At 58.5% G+C, this 21,989-nt stretch overlaps 1 protein-coding gene across 1 annotated transcript; it reads left to right on the top strand.

Moving 5' to 3' along the window:
* The first annotated feature begins 1,741 nt into the window (after window positions 1-1,741).
* On the top strand, window positions 1,742-20,887 carry LOC124964776 (uncharacterized). The gene is made up of 4 exons (XM_047525439.1): window positions 1,742-2,042; window positions 7,116-7,421; window positions 7,635-7,880; window positions 20,668-20,887. Exons 1-4 carry the CDS (start codon window positions 1,742-1,744, stop codon window positions 20,868-20,870), a joined length of 1,056 nt encoding a protein of 351 aa, XP_047381395.1. The 3' UTR covers window positions 20,871-20,887.
* Window positions 20,888-21,989: the final 1,102 nt, after the last annotated feature.

The following is a 21,989-nucleotide window of genomic DNA, read 5'->3' as shown; positions in this document are numbered from 1 at the left end:
TGTTGGCGAGGGGCCAGGAGAGGGTGCGGGCGTCTCACGGCTCACAGCGGAAGGAAGTCCCAATCACCAGCCCTGGTAAGGAGGCCTCCCGAAGCGAATGCCCACTTTTCCCATTGCAAACAGAAACCGAGGCACAAACAGGGAAACGGAGGGCCCTCCTTGCGGGGTCGCAGCAGGTCACACGCTGTAACCTTCATGCTCTTGTCCACCCTAGAAGCTTCGGCCCTTAGTGTCTGCTCTTGTGTGAACTTTAGGATGCTCAATCTCATAACCAAATTGCAAGGACTCTCATGGATGAGCCCTTCACAGTCCCCTCTCCCTGTCACCCTGCCACTGAGTCCTGTTACCTGGCCTCCCTGCACAGTGGGCACACGGCCTTTCTGCAGACATCAGACTGGCCGGGCACACAACGCGTCCCATCCGAGTCCTCCTAAGTTTGCTGGATGCTGCTCGGGGGCCATTTCGTGCTGCAGAGAGGTCTGGGGTCAACCTAGCTTCTCCTCTGTTGTGAACGACCCTCCCCATCCCATGGGGACAGGAACCCTAGGAAAGGGGCAAGTGCTCCCCATGAGGAATAGACAACCCCTCACCCAGGTGGCCGGAGCTCCCTGACCTGGGCCAGGAGGCCTGGGCCGGGTACTGCTGGCCTTGGGCTGTTGCTTCACTAGGTCATGCCTGGCTCATCTCAAGAAGAGCTGAACATCCTTCCTGGCCGTGGATGCCATGCGGGGAGAGCAGCTCTGGGCACCTGGCAGACGATGCTGCATCCCCTGAAGACTTTGCTCAGCAGCCACTGGTGACTCCGGCCCCTGGGATGTGGCCGTTGCCGAGGCAGCGAGGCGGCTCCTTCTGCCCCGTGCCTCTGCTCAGAAGCGAGAGGGGCTGCTTCATGGGCCAGCACAGGTCACGTGGGCATGGGCCACTTCTAGGCCAAAGCACAACTGCCCCCGACCAGAAGTGGAGCCACTGAGAGGTGTGAGGAGAGGTGGGCGCCCAGGTGCACGCCAGCCAGCCAGGGGTGCCAGGCCAACGCAGGCTGCCTGGGCAGGGCCTCCTGTGTACTCCTGAATGACCCGCGTCAGCTGATGGAGGCCCAGACCTGGTTGCTCAGGGACACTAAAGGACACTCCTTTATGAAGGAAGGAACTACCACCCAGCAAAACAGGACGGCCTAGCTGGCCCCCATCTTTAAGAAGCACCTTGTCACGTCCAAACCTCACGTTGGGACAGAAGCCAGGAGGGAGAACTGGCTTCCAACACTGAGCCCCTCAGGAGGATGCAGCACCTGTGTCTGACTCTCTCTCCCTCTGTTGGTTCTGCCTCCGTCTCTCTGGCTCTGCCTCTGCCTTTGCTTCTGTTCCTCTGTCCCTGCCCCTGTTTCTGTCTCCCTCTGTGTCTGCCTCTCCCTGTGTACCCCTTTCTGTCTCCCTCTGTCTGCTTCTCCGTCTCTCCCCTGCCCTGTCTCTCTCTCTCCTCCCTCCCCTCCAGGAAGCCCAGGTGGCAGCGGCTGTGGTGCCTTCGGGATCCACCTGTTGGGGTGCCAAAGAGGAGAACTGCGTCCTTCTTCAATGAGGGGTCCGTCTCGTTGGAGCAGCCCTGGGACCCTTGGCAGGACCAGCGCCTTGGAACGCAGAGGCCTCCTAGCTCATGGAAAATGTGCCTCATGGAGGCTGCCGTCTCCTCTGTTCAGGAAGCCGGTCCACAAGCTGGCAGTGTCCCCTGGTTGGAGACCAGCAGGCTAATGACAATCACAGACTCCCTGGAACCGCCGGGCTGGGCGCGGCAGGCGGAGCATCCTCGCCTCTTCCAAGACCTCATGTTCTCTGCACTGTCCTCCGAGCTGCCCAGTGAGGACGTGCCCAGGGCCGTGACCCAGACAGCAGAGCAGACCGTGCCCCGGGAGCCCGCAGCTCCAGCTCCCAGCCCTTCTGGTCGGGCGGGTCCATCTTTGGAGCGAGAGGAACAGGAGTGTGTCCTCCTGACACACTCAGGCCAGGACGGACCCATCCAGGACGGAGCCCGGACGCGGCTCTTTCCAACCAGTCAGCTGTGGGGGCCTCCACGCAGCGACAGGAGACACGTGCTGCTCGCCCACCCGAGGCGGGGGCCCGCGGGACTGAAGACTACAGAAGCTGGCGTCCTTCTGATCTCGTTTTGTCCCAGCAGTTTTCCAGGCTGGGAAGTGTGAACATGGCGACGGAGGCGGACGAGGCCTCGCTGCTTCAGATGTGAACAGACTCCAGTGTGACTTTCCCTGCGCAGGCCAGAGCCGAGCAGGAGGGGACGAGCCCTGGCCCCGGGTCAGGAGGGGCTTCTGGGCCGCCGGAAGCAAGGACACGTGCTGGGTCTGCCCCCAGAGAGAAGCCCACCCGTGAGCGGCTGAGGGGCGAGGACCCTCCTGAGAGGAAAGAGCGGCTGCCATGCGCGTCGCCAGCCTGGATGCGGGTTCTGGACTCCCCAGGACTGCAGAACCCCAGCTCAGCAGGAGCAGAGACCACAGGGATCAGGCTGTGGGACTGAGGCACAAGGGGGAAAGGGGGCTCCAGGCCTGTCCAGCTTCCGATTCTAACTCTAGACTTTCCCCCCTGAACCTTAGCTATCTGGGGACAAAGACCAGCTGGGTGAGGAACGCAGGGTCATGGAGCAGAGTGGCTCTCCTGCGGCCTCTGAGTTGAGACAACAAGCCCTTGAGCAGAAAGTGTGACGGGTCACGCCAGCCGCCCTGGCTCCCAGCACACTGGACAGGAATGGTGGCGGACTTGGCTGGGCCCAGACCAGGAGGTGCAGGCCATCCCTGCACAGCTCTGGAGGACACACCACTGTGGTCCCTAGACACACTGCAGATTCCTACAGTTGCGCAGCGCGGGGCCTGCACGCCATCCAGAGTGAGCCTGTCTGGCCAGTCAGGAGACCTCTCTGTCCTTACAGTGGGCAGAACTGGGGTGCTGGGGCAAAACCACACTTAGAAAACTGAAACCCAGAACCTCAGTAGGACCAGGCCCAAAGCCAGGCTGCTTCCCAGTCCTGAGGCCTCTGTCTGTCCAGCACTGGGGCTCTGACGCAGGACAGCACTTAGTGAGCAAGTCGTGGGCAAGTGGTGACTGCAAGTGCTCTGATGTCCATCAGTAGGCCACCTGGCCTCCGTGCCACCTGTTCTGGTGCTGGGGAGCCCTGGCCAAGCCCGGGGACTGGGTCTCAGCAGCGGAAGCCTGGCCAGGGAGACGTGGAGCAGGCTGGGGTTCCACAGGAGACCAGGGCCTGGGCCTCTGGCGCCTCTGAGCAGGAGGAGCCAGGGTTCAGCTTGAGAAGAGGCAGAGGTCAGCCTCCTCTGCCTTTCCTTCTGCTCGGGCCCTCAAAAGACTGGACAGGGCCCAGCACGCCATCCACAGATCCCACACCAGTCTCCCTAGAAACGCCTGGCAGACACACCGGGAAACCACACCCCTGGCTCTCTGGGCCCCCTGTGGCAAGGTCAAGTTGACACCTGAGTGTAACCTTCACAGGGAGCTGACCGGGCAAGGCCCACACCCACAGGCCACGTCAGGAGAACCAGGCTGGAGGCTTGGGCAGGAGCAGAGGCCACGTCCAGTTCATCAGGCAAAGCTCAGCCCTGTTCTAGTTGAGTCCAGCTGGCCTCCTCCTTTGAGGTTGACACCCTCAGGACAGCCGTGACGAGCATTTGATTGCACACCTGGGTGCTGTGGCCTCGGCTTGCAGGCACAGGACTCTGGAGGGCCATCGCAGCCTGCGTTCAGGGAGGCCCCACGTCACCTGGAGTTTAGGAATGATCCCACGAAGACCGAGAGAGGATGAGCAACTTGGCCAAGGTCCAGCAGTGTGTGTGGCCCTTGGGAGTGACCTCAGGCATGCCCAAGGCTGCGTGTCACCTGTGCTGAGCCAGCCCCAGGCCATCTCCCGTGCCCTCTAGTCCCATGCTGTGCCTCTCCAGAGGGACAGCACGGCCGGAGCAGAGTGCACCACAGTGGGTGGCCCATGCCCGCACTGTCCCAGGAGCCCGTACCCTCGACGAGTCTGATTCCACCCAGTGGGAGGTGCCTGGGATAGTGACAGGAAGCACCCAGCAGGCTGGGGCGAGAGGCGTCCAGGAGACTGTGGCCCTGAGTGCAGTCCAGGGCCAAGATCGCCTGATCCACTTGGGCTGCTGTGAAGACTCACCACAGAGGGCAAAACCCAAACGCTAAGGCTTCATTCCTCAGCACGTGCAGGCCGCCAGCCCGAGGCCGAGGTATGGCAGCTCCCGAGTCTGGGAGGTGGGTCTCAGATCTCAGTCTCCCCAGGGCTCAGCTCACACAGCAGGGAGAGGGAGCTTGGTGCCTCCTCTTGGAGGGGCACTGATCCCAGCCACGGCTCCACCCTCCTGACCCCATCTGACCCTCCAAAGGCCTGACCTCCAACACCAGCCCAGCGGGTTAGGACTTCAGCACAGGACACAAGTGGGCAGTCCTCCCTGACAGCCAGAGGGCACCTGTGGGTTGGTGACTGGGAGGTGGGCAGAGCCCAGAGCTCCTGGGAGAGGACACAGGACAGCACTTCAGGCAGGGACAAAGAGGTCCCAGGACCCAGCTCGCCCTCCTGACTGATGACCGCAGACTAGATGCCCTGGAGAGGAGGCCGGGCCTGCAAGCAGCCACTGCCCCTCCTTCCCGAGCAGGTGGCTGAGGGGAGGTTCACAGGGTCAGGGGGTCCCTGGTGTGCTGCCCAGACGCCTGGGGTGATGGTCTCTCCATGCTTCTCCCTGAGCGACCACGGCCACAGCAGTCCTGCGCTCCCTGGGGTCCACCGGATGGCCTTTCTCACTGGGGACCGTTGGGAAGTCCACTGGCGCTGGGGGTCGGTACCTGCACATCCTCCACGGAGACCCAGCCTCAGAGGTCCTTGGAGACCACCAGTGAGTCAGTCAAGGCACTCGGCAGACATGGTGCATGGGGCTCAGTTATGATGAACTTTGTGCCAAACACTGGGGGAAACCCGGAAGAGGAGGGGGGTGCTGTCAGAGCAGGTGGGTGGGCGGGAGGGGCAGAGCTGGGGCCTCCGAGCGGCAGGGTGGAGGAGAGGAGGGCGTTGGGACAGGGCCAGGTGTTGTGGTCAAGTGGCCGGGGTGGAGGTGGAGCTGGGCCCCCTGCACCCAGAAGACAGCAGACAAGGATGGGGGTCTCCAGGGTCAGGCGCTGGGGCACGACCCCAGGCAGCCAGGGTGGGGTCCACACATGGTGGGGGGTGGGCAGCAGTGTGGAATGAGCCCCCACGGGCTGCCAGCTGAACCCAAGCCAGTGCCGAGGGGCTGGCGGCCAGGGAGGCCCAGAGCACGGGGGGCCATCCAGAGAGGCTGCTGGGGGAGAGCGTGAGGGCACGGCTGCAGGCCATCCTCAGAATGGAAGGAGTCCACGGTGCCCTGGGCTAAGCTGCTCATCGCTGCTGAGGACCACACTGGCTTGGTACTGGCTACAGGGTCAAGAATGGAGTCGAGGGCAGCCTCCAGCCGGGGAGGCACATGGGGTGGAGGAGGGGAGGGGAGGGGAGGAGGAGTGGGGAGGGCAGCACTGTAGGGTGAGGACAGCAGGCTTTCTGCCCCTGGCTTTCTTCACTGTCCTGTGGTGACTCTGGCTCGGCCACTCTAGGGGTGTCCTGGGTGGGCCAGCTGGAGGAAGGTGGGGATGGGACCTCTGCAGAGCGTGGAGTTCACCCAGCCTCTTGGCCCCAAGAGCAGACACAGTGATCATTGCTTTCAGGTGACCCCGGGTGGACTTTAGAGGCCACAGGCCAGCGTGGACCTGCACATCTGCTGCGGCAGTTCTGCGTGGGGTGCTGGGCCCACCCCACACGCGGTCCTGGGTCCCACATTGCACAAGCCTGGCCTGAGCCTGGGAACCCGGGGACCTCGGGGCCAGGCTGGGGGTGGGGTGTGTCGAGGCCAGCCGCGGAGGACGTTTGCAGGGTGAGTCAGAGCAGACGTGGGTCTGTCCCTGCACACCGGCCTCGGCGGCAGAGCGAAGGCTCTGAGGCTCCGTCCCTCCCTGCCAAGGGGGAGGCCTGGCGGCCACAGACAAAGGCAAGGGCCAGTCTGAGTCAGCGAGCTCGAGCTCAGAGAGGAGGAAAGGGCTGTTCTGTCCTCAGAGCCGCGTCTGTCTGACAGGCAGGCCGCTGAGGAGAGCCACAGCTCACCGCCAGCGCGAGGGTCGAGCCGGGCCTGCCCGGAGGAGCAGATACGAACAGCCTGCCTTCAGAACACGGGTTGCTGGGCAGGCAGAGGGTACAAGCAGAGGGCGTTGGAGGCAGCTCAGGGGCCGGCAGCCTGCGACCGCAGGGTCCTCGCCGGGCTTTCTGTCCAACCGTAAGCCTGCGGCTTGCTGCGCCATGGCCACCCAGACCCCGTGTGGCCCCGGGTGCACAGGGAGCACTGCCGGGCCGAGCAATGCTGGTGGAGCACCAGGGGCAGGAGCAGCACACACACCCTTCCTGGCAGCCGCGCCCACCGTGATGCACTGGCCTTCAACAGACTCACGATCAGCATTCACCTGCCAGGTCCCGTCCAAGACCCCAGGCCGAACATGGGTACTGTGCACAGAGTTCTCCACTGAACGGGGGTATTTTGGGGCCAAAAGACTAAGAAAAGGGAAAGAGTCCCTGTCGGGGCTGCCAGTAGGTCCCCAGCAGGGGTTGAGGACAGGCCCGGCAGGCTGCGCTGCGTGGAGTCATCTGGGCCAGCAGGACACTCACTAGGCCTGCAGTTCTGGCCGCGCATCTGTGAGGACCAGAAGGAGGGCTGCTCCCTCGCAGTGCCCAGAGGAGGGCTCCACCCACCACCCCGAGCCACGCGGGAAGCCTGGAGTGGTCGGGCAGCGAGGGGAGAGCGGGGCCAGGAGCCTGCACTGTGGCCTCTGCAGCAAGGGCTGGGCCAGGCCAGGGAGGGTCACAGAAAGCTTCAGCCTGGGCAGTCGGACCAATTCTTGCTCTGGGCCATCGGCGTGTCTCCAGCTGCCTGGCATCTGGCCCTGGGGTGGTGCAGGCAGGGGACGTGGGCTCAGAGTCGTGCGCTGGGCTGGTGGGAGTGTGCCTGAGAGACTGGCTCCAGGCAAGCGGTTTGCTCTCTGCAGGACTGGCCCAGGGAGGTGAGGCCCCGCTTGTCAAGGCACCACCAGGTACAGATCACAGCAAACATGACGAGCACCAGGAGGCAGGCGCTTCACTGAGCACTGCTCTGGTCCCCCCTGGGCATTCACACAGCAGCCACCTGCTCCTCGGGCCTCCCTGGGCTCCAGAGCTCCCTCCTGCTCCCACAGCCTCCTCCCCCAGCCTCCTCCAGGGCCTTCTCCCCACTAGCTCAAGCCGCCTTCTCACCAGCCAGCAGAGAGGCCCTCCTCCAGCTCCTGCAGAAAACCTCAGGCTCACGCACCGTGTCGGTGGGTAAGCACCTCCTCCAGCCTGACTGGTACCTCCAGCCCCTCGCCACTCGCGGCTCTGGCTCTCGGGTCTCATGGGCTTGCCCCACTGGCCTGCCCACCACTGCGTCTGTCCTCAGCACCCCCTCAGCAGCTCAGGACCCCTCTGCTCCCGCGCCACCCCTCCCTCTTGCCTGGCCAGGACTCAGCTGGGCCACGCTGCCTCCTCTGTAGAGCCGGCTTCCCGCCCTGGCTCAGGAGAGCGTGTGCATCTGTCCACCACCCATCAGCACATCAGAGTGCCTGCAACCCTCCAAGTGGGCAAGAACCACGGGGCTGGCGAGGGGGACTTGGCAAGCCCTCGGGGGCTCTTCTTGAGAGGAGGTGCCGTGTGCTGTCCAGCCCTGGGAAGCAGCAGGTGGAGGACGTTTCTGCTGGCCTGTGCATCGAAGCCTCTCGCAGCCCATCCCCAGAACGCAGGTGAGCAAACAGGCTCAAGGCCATGCAGCAGCCACAAGACCCTGGAGACAGTGTCCCCTGGGTGTGTGCACTGTGCCGTCTGAACAGCCCGGGACGCTGTAAGGGAGCGTCCATGGGGCAGGCCTGGCGTGGGGGCAGTGGAGACCCAGGAGAGACACACAGATCTCCCCTGAGGCCTGCGTCCACTAGACCATGCCCAGGCGGGGTCACAGCCCTGCCCTGCCCACTCTGTCCTCACTGACAAGTGGGGCAAACTCACCCCAACCCGTCCCCTACTTGACTTCAGTAACGCTGGAAGGAGATCCCAAGACTCCTGGGGTAGAAAATTCCAGAAGGAACTTCCTGGCTTCCCTAAGCCTCCGTGTCCTCATCTGGAGACGGGGTAGTGACCACAGGGTTGTGGGGAATCAGTGGGTCTGGTTTACATGGGAGAAAGAGCCACCTGGACACTCCCATCCTGTATTTGTCCCCTGTTGTCATGGCGTTTTCTGATGCTGTGGTCCCTGGACCTGCTTCATCAGAGTGGCTTACCTTGACCCTGTGGCCATTCACCCTGAGCGAGGCTGACCCATCATTTCGCCTCTTAAACCCCCTCTCAACCTCCTCGCACAGGCTCCTCCTTCCCGAGAAGGCACTGTTGGGAGTGACCTCTGGCCTCTGGGAGCCCCTGGACGCTCCCAGCACAGTGAAGTGCTTTCCGTTTCCTCCTGAAATCCCCCAGGACACGGCCTTCTGAGTGGCAGGCCCTTGGAGTACAGAGAAGACAGGACGCGGCCACAGGACACGCACAGCCTGCAGGGGAGACAGACAAAAATGGGAATTAACAAAACCCAGTCAGTACCGGGGTCTGGGAGCAAAGGCCAGTCATGTCCAGGGTGGGTTTGGAGGGATAATCTTCCCAGGACTGGTGACATGTCAGGTGAGACCTAGAGGAGGCCAGGAGCCAGCCAGGCAGCAGGGTAGAGTGCTCCAGGGAACACACACAGCCCAGGTCGCTCAGCTTATGGACAGCCTGCAAGGACCAGAGTGGTGTTCAGTTGGAACCAGCTGCCGGGGACTACCAGGGGAGGCCCGTGCCGCCGTTGCCGCTGTCCAGGCCCACGAAGCTCCCCTGAGTCTCTTCCTAAGTATTCAGGCCTGTCTCCAAAGGCCAAGCCTTCTTCAACAATGTCACCAAGCAAGCCACACCCCAGGGCAGTCCACGCAGGGAGCAGGATCCCTCAGAAGTCACTCTGGGTTCCTCAGGTGAGGTGACACAGCCCAGGTCACATGCTGGCTATCCAGTCCAGCCTGTTGGCATTGACCCTTACAATCTGTGACCAGGGTGCAGCCACCTCTCCCTGGAGGACTGTGCACAGTCTGTGTCACTGGGTGACCACTCCACCTCCGCAGTATGTGAGATGCCCCCCCACCACACCCTGTTACCGCCCTCTCAGATAATGGGAATACAGGTGGGGACCAGATGTTGCTTCTGGGCAGCCCAGAAACAGCTCCCGGAGTGGTGGAGTCCCAGCAGGGTGCAGATGAGGCCCACCAGGGTCCACCTGCTGAGGAGGGGTGCTCCCGGGCAGAGCAGGACACCCGTGGGGGACCTGGCTGTGAGCTTGCAGAGAGGTAAGGATGGCCGAGCAGATCTTCCACCCAGGATGGTGACGCCCAAAGCAGCCCCCTTAAGTCATGGGTCCCTGCAACTCATCCAGTGCAGTGCCCTCTCCTCTCCTCATGGACAGGACGCCCAGGAGATCCCCTCCAAGGGTCATAGAGGAACACAGCCTGCTGATGTCAATCAATGGAAGCCTTTCCTGACGTCCCCTCACACGGGGGACACCTAAGACCCAGGGGGTGCCTGATCCACACGTAGGATCAGGCACCCCCTAATCCTCTCCCTGGAGGACTGTGCACGGTGCCTGCTGCTGCCCACACTCCTACCCGGAAGCCTGGCTGTGGACCAGGCACACAAGAGCCTGTGGTGCCTGAGACCAGCCCAGAGCAGTCCTGACGGTGGGCCCTGACACACTGAGCAGAGGTGGTCTCTCCCTCACTCTCTCTCCCTCTCTCTGTCTCAAATCGTGGCGTTTCCCATCTAAAACTTACTATATGTTAAGATGGCTTCAACGACCATACTGCGGTCACGTCTCCCCACTGGACAGGCAGCTTCTAGAGAACCGGCCAGGCCCCGTAGGCCCGGTAGGGTCTGAGGGTAGCCTGTGCAATGCACCATAGAGTGGAACTGCCGGGAGCGTTCCCAGGAGACAGGGCGGGGCTCCAGGCCTGGCCTCGGCCCCCGGAGTCGGCCTGGTCCCCCAGCGGCCTCCTGTGCTTCCACTGGTCCCATCTGACCCTGTGCCCTGCACGGCCTCGGGAGTCAGTCCTGCAGACTGCGGTGTTCCTGCGAGAGCCCAGCCTGCCGTGCCCCGCACTTCTCTGCCACGCGCGCCGTGGTCCTGGGCTGGTGCACACGCAGCCAGCAGATCCACTGTCCTGTTGACGGGCGTGTGGGATTTACAGCTGGTGCTCCAACGAGACCTCAGGACGTCCTTGAGCACACGCCTCGTTAGACACACGTTTCTGCAAGGAGGGCAGCCGCTGGGTCGCAGAGTTTACAGAGCTTTGGCTGTAGTAGGTAAACTCGCAGTCGCGGCTCGAGAGAGTTCCGGTGTCTCCGCGTTCCCATCAACTCAGGCTGGTGGGTCCTTGCAAGCTGGAGCCATTTTGGAGCAGTATGTCATTGTGGTTTGCTCTGTTTTGTTTAAAATGTTTATCGAGGTGAAGTTGGCATAACGTGAAATCATCCGTTTCACATGCGCGATTCCAGGCACTCAGTTCATTCACGATTTGCACAGCCACCTCCTCTCTACAGTTCTGGAACGTTCCATCCTTGCAGAGTCAGACGCCCACAAAGCCAGCCCTCCTGTCCCTCCTCCCCACACCCACGGCAACCTCCGATCTCGGCTCTGTCTCTGCAAATTCATCTGCCCTCGATTTCCCGTAACTGGAATCACGCGATGTGAGCTTCTGTGTCTGGCTTCTTTCACTTAGCATCACACTTCAAGGCTCATCCGCGAGGTAGCGTGTGTTCCACAGCCCTTTTCTCGGCTGAATGACATTCCGAGTACAGGTGGATATTCCTGTGACTGTGGTCCATGTGCCCCTTCCTGGGGTGAGGAGGTGCCTTCCCATGTTTCCAGAACTCTCTCTCCTGTGGTTCTTGTTCAGATGTCCGTCCTTTCCTCCTGGGAACAGGGCTTCGTCACACAGCTGGCCAGCGCTCTGAAGCCGAGTCCTGCTGGTCATGGCGTCCGCACTGTCTTCTTCCACTCTGTGGTTTTTATTACCACTGGGCGATGTCTTTTGATGACTGTCGTTTCTCAGGCTCGACAACCTGCGTGGCGATCTTTTGCTTTCTGAGATCTTCCTATGGTCTCAAGAACGCTGCCAGCCCCAGGCTACGGAAGGGCCTTGCCACCTTATGGGAGGATGCTCGCTCCTCCAGCCACCTGGAGCTGGTACTGGGGATGGTGTCAGGGCCACGTTTCTTCTCTTTCTCACCTTTTTTCCATGTGGACACCCAGGAATGGAGCCCCTTTGCTTAGCAAGCCTCCGTACCCAGGCCATGAGTGCCCTGCCTCCTGACCAGGGCACTGTGCAGCCTGGTTCTGTGGCCCCGTTCTCTCGGCCCCTCTGGCAGTGCTGCGGAAATATCAGCCCCTGCTGATATTTAGTTTTAGAAGCCGGTAAGAGCAACTCCTAATGCTTCGTTTCTTCTCTACGACTGTCCAGGCTACCCTTGGACCGTCGCATTTCCGTAGAAAATTTAGAATCACCTTATAAGTTACCATAGAAAGAATGCCAGGGTTCTGGTTCCAGTTCTACTGAAAGTAGACACATTTGGTGATGAATGGACATTTTTCTAAGAATTGGTGCATTACAATTACACACGACAGTGGGGTTCATTGTGACACAGGGGTGCATGCACACGGCATCTCTGTCAGCTGCCTTCCCTGTGCCTCCCCTTCCCGCCCCGGCCCCTTCTTCTACTCTACCGTCTCCCTTCTTCTCTCTCTCTGACTCTCTCCGTCTCTCTCTCTCTTTCTCTCTCTCCAGCTTCCACAAGAGAGGAAACATTTGACCCTTGACTTTCAGAGTCTGGTTTATTTCACTTAACATGATATTATCCAGGTCCACCCGTTTCCTGCACATGACATGATTTCTTTCTCTTCATGGCTGAGTGAAGCTCTAGTGGGCACACACACCCCATTTTCTTTGTCCCTTCATCCACTGATGGACACCGAGGCAGGGTCCATGGTTTGGCCACTGTGAATGGTGCTGCTGTAACACGGGGGAGCATGTGTCACTGTAGCGTGATGACTTTGCTTCCTCAGGATAAATGCCGAGGAGAGGTGCGGCTGGGTCATGTGGTGGGTCCACGCCGCGTCTTTTGAGAGCCTGCGTCCTGAGTTCCATGTGGTTGAACTAATCTACAGCCCCACCACCAGGGTAAAGGGTCCCTTTTCCTCCGCTCCTCTCCAGCAATTACCCCTGCTTGCGTCCTGACGACGGCCCTTCTGATGGAGTGAAGTCGCAGCGTAGTTTCGATTTGCATTCACCTAATTGCTAATGACGTTGAACTTTTCATATATTTGTTGAACATTTGTATTTCTTCTTTTGAGACGCGTCTGTTTAGTTCATTTGCCCGTTTATTAAGTGGGTTGTTTGGTCTTTTGGTGTGAAGCGTGTTTTTTTAACTTTTTCTTAAGTTGTAGTTGGACACAATACCTTTATTTTATTTCATGTCTTTATTTTTATGTGGTGCTGAGGATTGAGCCCAGTGCCTCACGTGTGCTAGGCAAGCGCTCTGCCACCGAGCCACAGTTCCAGCCCAGTGTCCTGGGTTTGGGGTTCTTTATATAATCTGGATATGAATCTTCTGTCAGAAGAGCAGCTAGCAAAGGTGTTTCTCTTATTCTGTAAGTTTCCTTTTCAGATTCCTGTTTCCTTGCTGTGCACAAGCTTTTTAATTTGATGCCGTTCCATCTATTAGCTCTGGCATTCCTTCCTGAGCTTTGGGGTCCTGCTAGGAAGTCTCTACCTGTGCCTACACGCTGGCGTGGTGCTACATTTTCTTCCAGGAGTTGCACAGTATCTGGTCTAATTCCTAGATACAATGGTCTTCAGTCATTTTGAGTTGATTTTTGTGCAGGGTTAGAAGATAAGTATCTAGTTTCATTCTTCTACATGTGGGTAACTAGTTTTCCCAGCACCATTTGTTAAAAATCTGTCTTTCCTCCAGTGTATGACTTTGGTGCCTTTGTGGATGAACATCTTTTTGTGATTAGGTCTTCCACTTACGACCCCAATGCATTGATACATCCTTCCATTTGTCTGCTTTTCTTTCATCCATCCCAATAAGATTTTTTAGTTTACTCTCAAGATATTTTATATGATTTTTAATAGCTTAGAAAATCTGCTGTGTTTTGATACCACTAGGAATGACATCTTTACATTTTTAAAAATCTGTTAAAGATGTGGGGGATAGAATTAACTCTTCTATCTCAAAATTAGTGAGTTACTGAATTCACTGTTTGCTCCTCTCAGTGACAGCCCAGAGGTGATAGCCTGCATCCGTGACGTCTAAGGTTTAATGTAAGTCAGTCCCCTCACCACTTCTTGGATAGAGAATGGACCTTACCAAACTTCCTTTACCGCCCCCCCCCCCCCCCCCCGCTCCACTGAGGAGCTGTTGTGGGGTGTTTTATTCTCTACACATTCTAAACATTGCAGCCACGAGCTCACCCCCGCCTCCTGATGCCACCTGGACAGCCTTCCTTCTTCAGGAAGAACATCTCTTTAACATTTTCTTTAGCATTCATTGGCAGATAGTGAATTCTCTCCAGGTTTGATGGTCTGAAATGTCTTTATTTCCTACTCATTATTGAGGGATATTTCCGCTGGATTCAGAGTTCGAGGCTGGCAGATTTTCCTTCCAGTCCTTTGAAGTCACCTTTCCAGTATGTCTGCTTTCCCTCGCTTCCTATCTGGAATTTACCCACCAGTCTCGTGTTACCTTTTGAAAATATCATGCCTTTTGTGAAGATTAAGTTTCCCCCGTCTCTGCTTTTTGGTAGACTTACCTCTGCATTTGCTTTGTGTGGGCCACAGCGCCTCCTGACCCTGGTCCCTTGTCTCTCTCTGGTCTGGAGAGACTCTCGTCCAGCGTTGCTGCTCTCGCACTCCGGGACGCGTTCTGGTGCTAACGCCCCTCGCCACCGTCTCCATGACTCTTTCTCCATATGTCGTGTCCTCTTACCTATCCATGGAGCCTGAATATTTTATCTAGACCTATCTTCCCATTGATCAATTCTCTAGATCCTGGTCTATCTACCGTTACATGCATCCATAAAGGTTTGAGGGTATAATTTTAATTTCCAAATTTTCCATTGATCTTTTTACTGATTTCCAGAAACTCTGACAAAATTCTCAGTCTAACGTTTAAATGTTTTGTTTGCGTGAGAACAGTTATTGTAGAACCTGAGTCTGCTTGCACTGACAGGTGTGTGTCCTACAGAAGATTCCTTTAGCTCCACCACGAGAAGGGACTTTTCCTGCTTCTGGGGGCAGAAGTGACAGTCCCCTCTCCGGATCAGCAGCACTGATCTCTAAGCCCCCAGGAGCAGAGCCAGCTGTGAGCTGGGCGCTGGAAGCACCCGAGACCTCATCACTGCTCAGCACACTCGTGGCCGCTCCAGCCCCACGCCTCACCCTGGGCTGGGACCAGGCGGCACAGACAGGAGAACGCCGACCCTGTTCTCAGCAAGCCAGCCTCTAGGGAGGACGGTCACCGAGGAGGACAATCATAACAGACACGAGAGGGCTCCAGCCAGGCTCACCCAGGGACAATGAGTGCATGGAGCAGGGAGCCCCGAGCCCGGAGGAGACTGATACCCAGCAGGAGACCCGGAAGACACGGGGAAGCTGGTCTGCTCCAGGAGCCTTGGTCCTGTCCACCAGGGACAGAGCAGAGAAGGGGGCACCGGCTGGAGTGGGGCCAGGCAGGGCAACGTAGGGTCTTTAAAATCATCAAGTTCATGACCTTGAGGCTCCAGGGACAGAAGTGGTGGCACTACAGGTAAGACTCAGGTCACAGTGGCAGGTGGAAGGGGCGAGGGCCCGGGCACCGTCGTCAGGCTACCCACAGCCTTCTGTGTGACATAGAGTTGGCTCTGAACCCACATCTGTTCCTCTCTCTGTTCATGGGCTCCCAGAGAGACCAAGAGCAGGTGGACACAGGTTTGATGGTGTCCCCTGGCTGTGCTGGTGCTGCTCCCTCCTCACCGGGGAGGGGTGGATGACCTCAGAGGCTGCCAGGGTTGGAGCCTTTGTCTCAGTATAATTCCACCCCCAAAACTGGAAGGCAAACTAGAGAGTACTGACGTTTAAAAACATCCTGTAAGACCTCCATCTCATAAACTAGGAAGGATGCGACTGGAGCTTCGTGAAAGCCTCCAGACACTGCTCTTACTTGGTTTATCTCACCAGGGGCCTGTGGGAGAGCCATCCCACACTGGCATCATTGGGACATATGATCCAGCTCATACTGTCCAGCTCTGGACACTGTGGGTCAGAGGAATTCCATTGTGAGGCTGATCCCAAGGCCAGGTCTCCTCATCTACCTCCCCGACTCACATAAATATTTGAGGGCCAACGTATGGCATCCTATCATTTTGAGCAACTTTCTTTTCAGCTTATGATGATTTTGTATAAACACGAAAATGAGTAGACACCTGAGTAGATCGCTGGGGGATGATCACATTGACCATCATTTGGACTGAAGGTCTGTTTCTTGGTCCATGTTCTGTTGCTATAACAGCATACCCAAGACTGGGAAAATTATAAAGGAAAATACTTTATTTATGCTCAGTCCAGGATCAGTGGTGACCTTCAGTGAGGGCCCCGTGCTTCTTCATAACATGGTTTTTGAGTGGAAGGGGAGGCATTCACAGTCAGAAGTGAAACTTTTTAATAACCAACTCTCAAAATAATTAATTTTGAGAGCAAGAATTCATTCATTGCCTGGAAAATCACCCAGTCATTTGAGGGCATCAATCCCAATCCCATAAATGCCAAATCACCTTTTATAAGCAACTGCCAAAAAATCCTTGACCTTAGAAATCTATGCAATCCCCCTAGTGTTTCCTTTGAGGGGTTTCCGCAGGATCCAACTGTGGGTTTGTGGAACTTATTCCTTTTTAGGTGTTTGGTGGAGTAGGGGAGGGAAGTAGAAAATGGTGTATCACTCCAGAAAGATAGCTAAAGGGTAGGTGGGTAGATGGAGCACCCAGAAGCCTTCTCTGGCCAGTAACTAAGAGGCCGTGTGCTTCTAAGATGACGCTTTCTGCTACCACCGTGCCTTCCCTCCACAGTTTTCCTGCCTTTCCACCCAGAGGTGGGTGCTGTCCAGCTCTGTGGGCTTGTGGCCATTTTGGCCACGAGAGCAGAGTGAGTGTGATGTGCAGGACATCTGAAGCCGGGTCAGGAGGGCCATGCAGTGTCTGCTCGGTCTGCTGACCCGCTTGCTTTTGGAACCCAGAGCCCCAGTGTGACGCTGACACCCGAGCTGGGCATGATGTGAGGAAGCCCAGGCCACGTGGAAGTGCTTGGCCAACAGCCCCTCTGATACCCCGTGGCCTTATGAGTGAAGGAGCCTCCAAATGAGTCTGTCCCCAGCAGCGGAGCCTTCTGGATGCCGTGGGTGAGGTGCGGCAGTGACAACCCACGCACAGTGCGCCCCGTCCAACTTCCTGCTCACAGGAGCCCAGCACACACCAGGGTCGAATGCATGCCACACACTGGCTGGCACGTAGCAGTGACCTCTGGGACACACAGGACTTAAAGTCCCTCACTGCCTTCTTTTTTTAGAGTCCTTCAGAGTTTGAACTCTGAAAGGCGTGTGATTTTCTTCTCAGAAAGTGACCATCACTGCAAAGCAAATATGTTCCCGTTCTCAGAGCTGGCCGGCAGCCCTCCGCCACCCTGCCCTGCTCGGACACCGTCCTGATTCCCCACGACCTCCCGGGGAGAGAGGCAGGAAGCACACGCCGCCTGGTCAAGCTGTATCAAGGGGCTTTCGGGGAAGCCAGAGCCAGCCCTGCGTGGCCAGGGGGGACCAAAGGCCTTGCGTGAAGGTCAGGAGGGCTCTGCACTTGGAGGGGGACCTGCGAGCCAGGACCACCCACCAGTCTCTGACTTTCCACCCTCTGTGCTCGGTAGGGCCTGGCTCAGTGCTGAGCTGCAGCTCCGATTCACACAGCAGTCTCACCGCCTGCCAGTCCCCGCAGCCGATGCCACATCACAGTCATTCCCTTTCCTCAGGAGGTGCCCGTGGTGGTTTCTGGATTTCCATGGCCAGGAGCTACTGCCACTGGCCTTTGATGCACATGTCCCCGGGAGCTCTGGGTGTCCAGCTAGGAAGGCAGCAGGTGAGTGCTGCTGATTATCTCACCAGCTTTTGGACAGGTAGTTCACCCACTGCCCGGGTGGCTGCGTCGCCAGTTGAACACGTAGAGTCCAGCAATCTGCAGCGTGTTCACAGACGTCTCCGCCGCCACCTCCATCCACCTGAGGACAAGTCCTTCGTCTCAAAAGAAGACCCTGCCCCCTTGAGCCGTCGCCACCCCTTCCCCCAGGCCTGAGCAACCAGAGCGCTGCACTCTGCCCCTGGATTCCCCACTCCGCGTGTCCCTGCTAATGGGATCACACAGCCCAGGGACTCGCAAACGACTTCCCTGGCAGGTCTGCAGAGCCCGGGGGAGGCGGCAGGCCCTTCATCTTACCTGCTGCGTGGCACCACAGGCTGGGCTTTCCCGCTCATCAACTGGTGGACCTCAGGCTCCTTCCACTGCCTGGCTCTTGCCCACAACGCTGCTGTGGACACGACCATCCAGTGGTTAAGTGGCCGCTTTCGTTCTGGGTGGAGTTGCTGGGCCACGTGGTGACGGTCTCATTTGACGCCCCAGCGGTGCAGGAGAGCCCTCCTCAGCTCCAAGGCCGTGGCTCCACTCAGGGCCAGCCTTCCGGTGTCTGCCCTGCCACCACGTCCGCACCAGCAAAGGCACTTTACACTGAGCTTCTTGACCGTATTGTGCCTGCAGCCCGGCAGCTCCCTGTGTGGTCTCCAGGGCTTCCCTGGTTGCTGGGATGGAACCGTATGGAAGCCCTGAGGCCGATTCACGAGGGCCGAGCGCGTGGGAGGACTGCATGCTGGCTCAGGAGGCCGTGGCCCAGTTGGTTGTGCTCCGGGGGACTTCCGTTCTGGTCTTTCGGGAGCGCGAGTCTTCTATGGACTTGTTGACAGCACTCACGACTCTGGATCTTAATCCACCATTGTGTTCATGTGTTAATCATCTTCTTCTCCGTGGCGTGCCTTTTTGTTTTGTTTTTGGTCATTTTTGACAATCAGGGATTTTTCGTTTTGTTACAGATAAACTTCTTAGCTTTCCTTGTGTCCTCATCATGTCTTGTTGAGAAATCTGCCCCTATGGCTTCCCCTGAAATCATAGAGATGGTCTCCTCTCCATCACTCAGGATTCTCTCAAGAAACAGAACCAATGGGAGATATCTGTCTTCACGTTTTCCGTATTTGGGTGCATCTGTGGGATGAGCCCTAAGCGTCTAGAAGTACCTTCACTCTGTCCACAGAGAGAGAGAGACTATGGGAACTGACTCTGCAACCTTGGGGCTGAGAAGGGCTGCTGGGTGCAAGCTGGAGCCCAGCAGAGCTGGGGCTGGACCCAGCCTGATTCCAAAGGTCTCAGGCCCAGAAAGGCCACTGCTGTCCATTTCAACCCAAGGCAGAAGACCATGTCGCAGGCAGCCAGGGAGAGTAACACCTCCTTCCTCCCTTCTGTTCTACTTGGGCCTTTACCACCCAGGGGAGAGCCATCTGCCATGCCTCATCCACGATCCAAATGCTAATCTCATCCAGAAACATCCTCACCGACAGGCAGATTAGTGTTTACCAAATATCTGGGTACCCAGTGGCCCAGGCATGGTGACACATAAATTAACCACCACACCCTCCTTCTCCTTCTGGAAGGTTGGAGTGTGCTTACTGCATCGTGGTCTCTAATCTGTCTGGAATATACCTCTGCAAGTGATGTGGTCCACCTTGCCCCACCTGAGGCTGCACTTTTCTGCCTGTGCTGCCTGGCATCTCCCTAGGGGTCAGGGCCAGCTCTGGGCTCCCTGCCTGGATCCTCTGGCCTTTGGCTCTCTCCACGGTCCTCTGCAGCCTTTCTATTTCCCTGTAGTTTTGGAAGACTTGATGGTTTAAGTCCTGGACCAGGACCCCAGATTCATCTGACTCTTCCACAGGGTGGGAATTCTGCAGGAGAAGGACAGCCCGTGCCCAGTGAGAGTGGGTTAAACTGACCAGGTCATTCGCATGAGCTGTGGGGCAGACAGGACTTCACAGCCCGTCTCCTCCCTTCAGCAGATGTGTGCCGTGTGGTCTCACCCCCTTCTCCGGTGGCCAGAGGCACACAGCTGTGGACCAGGGTGACCAGGCTCCGGAGCCAGGGACCAAGACCCAGTGGCCAACGTCCCAGGAATCCCGTCTGCCTTTGCTTGATGTCCTCGGGAACCAGGGGAGGGAAATCAACACCTCCAAAGGGAGACGGCGTCCACGTGCAGGAAGGAGGAGCACTGGCCTGGTCTCCACCCTGAGACCACCGGCATGGCGCCACATTGGCGGTGCCGCGCCGTCTGTGGGGGTTCAGCTGAGCGGGCGAGGGAGGCACGGCCCTCCGGCACCTTCCGGGCTCCTGCCTGCTCCTGCTGTGGGGGGAACCCTGACTGCCAGAGGCCTCAGGTCCAGCCGGGCCCAACCAGCCCCGCCTCCTCCTGAAGCCCTCTACGCCCAGGGCCGCTCCCGCGCTGTCCTGGGGTGTCTTCCCGGCGCTCGCAGCCCCCACCACGCCTAAGGTCCAACGTTACTTTCCCTGTGAAACAGCGCGAGGACGCCTGGGCATGGTCACAGATGAACATCACGTGCCCAGCGCCCAGGCCAGTGGCCGCTGCTGCCCGGCCCGGCCACCCCGTCCCGGCCTCGCGCGTCCCTCCTGGAGATAACCACCGGCTAGGCTCCCGGGAAATGACCTCCTTCTTTCTCTTGGGATGTTTACTATCTAATTACGCAGCCCTAACGATGTAGTTCAGTTTTGTCTGTGCTCAAACGTTATATAAATGGAATCATACCGTCAATTTTCTTTGAAGTCTGGCTCTTTTCCCCTCAAAATTATGTTTCTGGGTGTGTGCATGCTGTCCCGTGCGGCTGGGCCCGTCCCTGCGTGTCCACGTGGGCCTGTGGTTTTGGTTGCTGTAGCTGCTTTGTTACGCCGAGTGGTATTTCATTGCCAGAAGGCATGGCACAGGATGGCCGCCGGGCCGGCGAGCTGCCCAGGGCGTGGGCCTTCCTCCTGGCGCAGACTCGGGGCGTCCGGGGGACGTGGGCTCCCAGCTGCACCACGCTTTCCCTCCTCCCACCGAGGGCAGGTGTCGCCGGCGGGCGGAGCTGTCTGTCCTCCTGTGTCTGGCAGCCACGGCAGGCTCTCTCCACGTGATTTTAGGTTCTGCAGCCTGGGTTCCAGAGCTGGTTCCCAGGGCGTGATCAGAGTGACGGTCCTCGACAGCGCCACTTTTACGTCCTGTGGCCCACGGGGCTGCAGGGTTTCTCCCCGCCTGTCCTGGCGCATATTCCTTCTGCTCCTAATGATCCCGCCTTTCTCCCAAGGTGCAGTCGCAGGGCAGGGGGCTTCCGGAGCTCCTGGAGCTGAGCAGGACGGTCACCACCACCCCATCCACGGACGTGGGCCGTGGAGAGCTGCCCCGCGCGGACCTGCGGGCGAGTCCCTGAGCCCTCCCCTGCACCAGCGTGGCCCTCAGCAGTTCCGCAGACGTGAGCTCATTCAGCCTGCTCAACACTGCCAGCTGTGAGCGCCTCCTGTTTGACCAGCACAACCACCAGGGCACAGGAAGGTTGAGTAAGCTACCCAAGGTCACACAGCTAGCAAACCGTCCTGGTGTTCTGGCTCCAGCGCCTGCAGGCGGAAGCTGTCTACCAGCACCACGTGCACAGGGGACCCAGAAAACTCCCCTATGGGCACCCTCCAGGAGGACTGGTGCTGCCCAGCTTCAAGTCACTCCACAGAGCCACACACCCTGACGGCACGAGGGTCTATTCACCCACGGTGGAGTGGGATAGAGAGCCCGGGAACAGAGCCACAGGAATGCACTTGACTAGTTTTCCAAAAGTGTGCTCTGAATTTTAAAGTAGTTTCGAATTCAAAGAAAAATTTTAGGAGCACACGGAGTTCCCGGGACGCACAACCAGCGTCCCTGCCGTCAGCAGCTCCCATTCCTGGCTCCGCTGTGGTCCCAGCGACTGGACACCAGTCAGTCCATGAGCACAGTGGTCCCTGCGTCCTCTTCTGTCCTGGGGCTACATGGCGTCTGGTCACTGCGGTCCCTTACTTCCCGCCAGCTGAGTTCACGTTCCTTCCATCTGATGCTCTTGGCCAGCATTTCCCAAAAGTCCTCGCTGGGGACAGCACGACGCTCCTCTCGTGGCTCAACTGGGGTTACGGGGTGGAGAGGGTAGCCCGGGGGGAGGTGCCCTGCCCCGTGTCACAGGGTGCATGTGCCTGCTGACTGCCCCGCAGCCGTGAAGGGACTTCACACTCTCAATCCTGGGAAGCGGGGACAGGCGCAGCCCCTCCCAAGGCGGCAGCGAGGGGCGGCGTCCACCTGATCACCTGGTGCTCTCCTGTGCCCCTTCCCGTCCTCTGGGTTGGTCAGTCATTTATGCCCATGGGTACGGAATGGTGGGTATTTATTTTTACGATAATTTGGGTTTTACTCCATCACTGTGAGTCATTCAGATCTTTCCCACTTTGGCCACTGGGCGCTCCTGAGGTCGTGTCCCTGAGGCTGGCTCCAGCCTTGGGGGTTCTGCCCACTTCTTGGCTTCCGGCAGCACAGGATGCTCCAGGCTCCCCTGGCCCCTTCGCTGGAGGATGGTGCTCAAAGCCAAGACTGGACCCCGGGGTGCTTGCC

The sequence above is a fragment of the Sciurus carolinensis genome, chromosome 14 (assembly GCF_902686445.1).
Source record: "Sciurus carolinensis chromosome 14, mSciCar1.2, whole genome shotgun sequence".
NCBI classification, from domain to species: Eukaryota; Metazoa; Chordata; class Mammalia; order Rodentia; family Sciuridae; genus Sciurus; species Sciurus carolinensis.
This window is presented reverse-complemented; position numbering and strand designations above follow the sequence as displayed.

Excerpts from the sequence above, each read along its gene's own strand:
- LOC124964776 (XM_047525439.1), top strand. The coding sequence starts at position 1,742 with ATGACAATCACAGACTCCCTGGAACCGCCGGGCTGGGCGCGGCAGGCG. Across the intron at positions 2,043-7,115 it reads GACGCGGCTCTTTCCAACCA|GACTGGCCCAGGGAGGTGAG; the intron begins GTCAGCTGTGGG and ends TGCTCTCTGCAG. Across the intron at positions 7,422-7,634 it reads CAGGCTCACGCACCGTGTCG|AGCCGGCTTCCCGCCCTGGC; the intron begins GTGGGTAAGCAC and ends CCTCCTCTGTAG.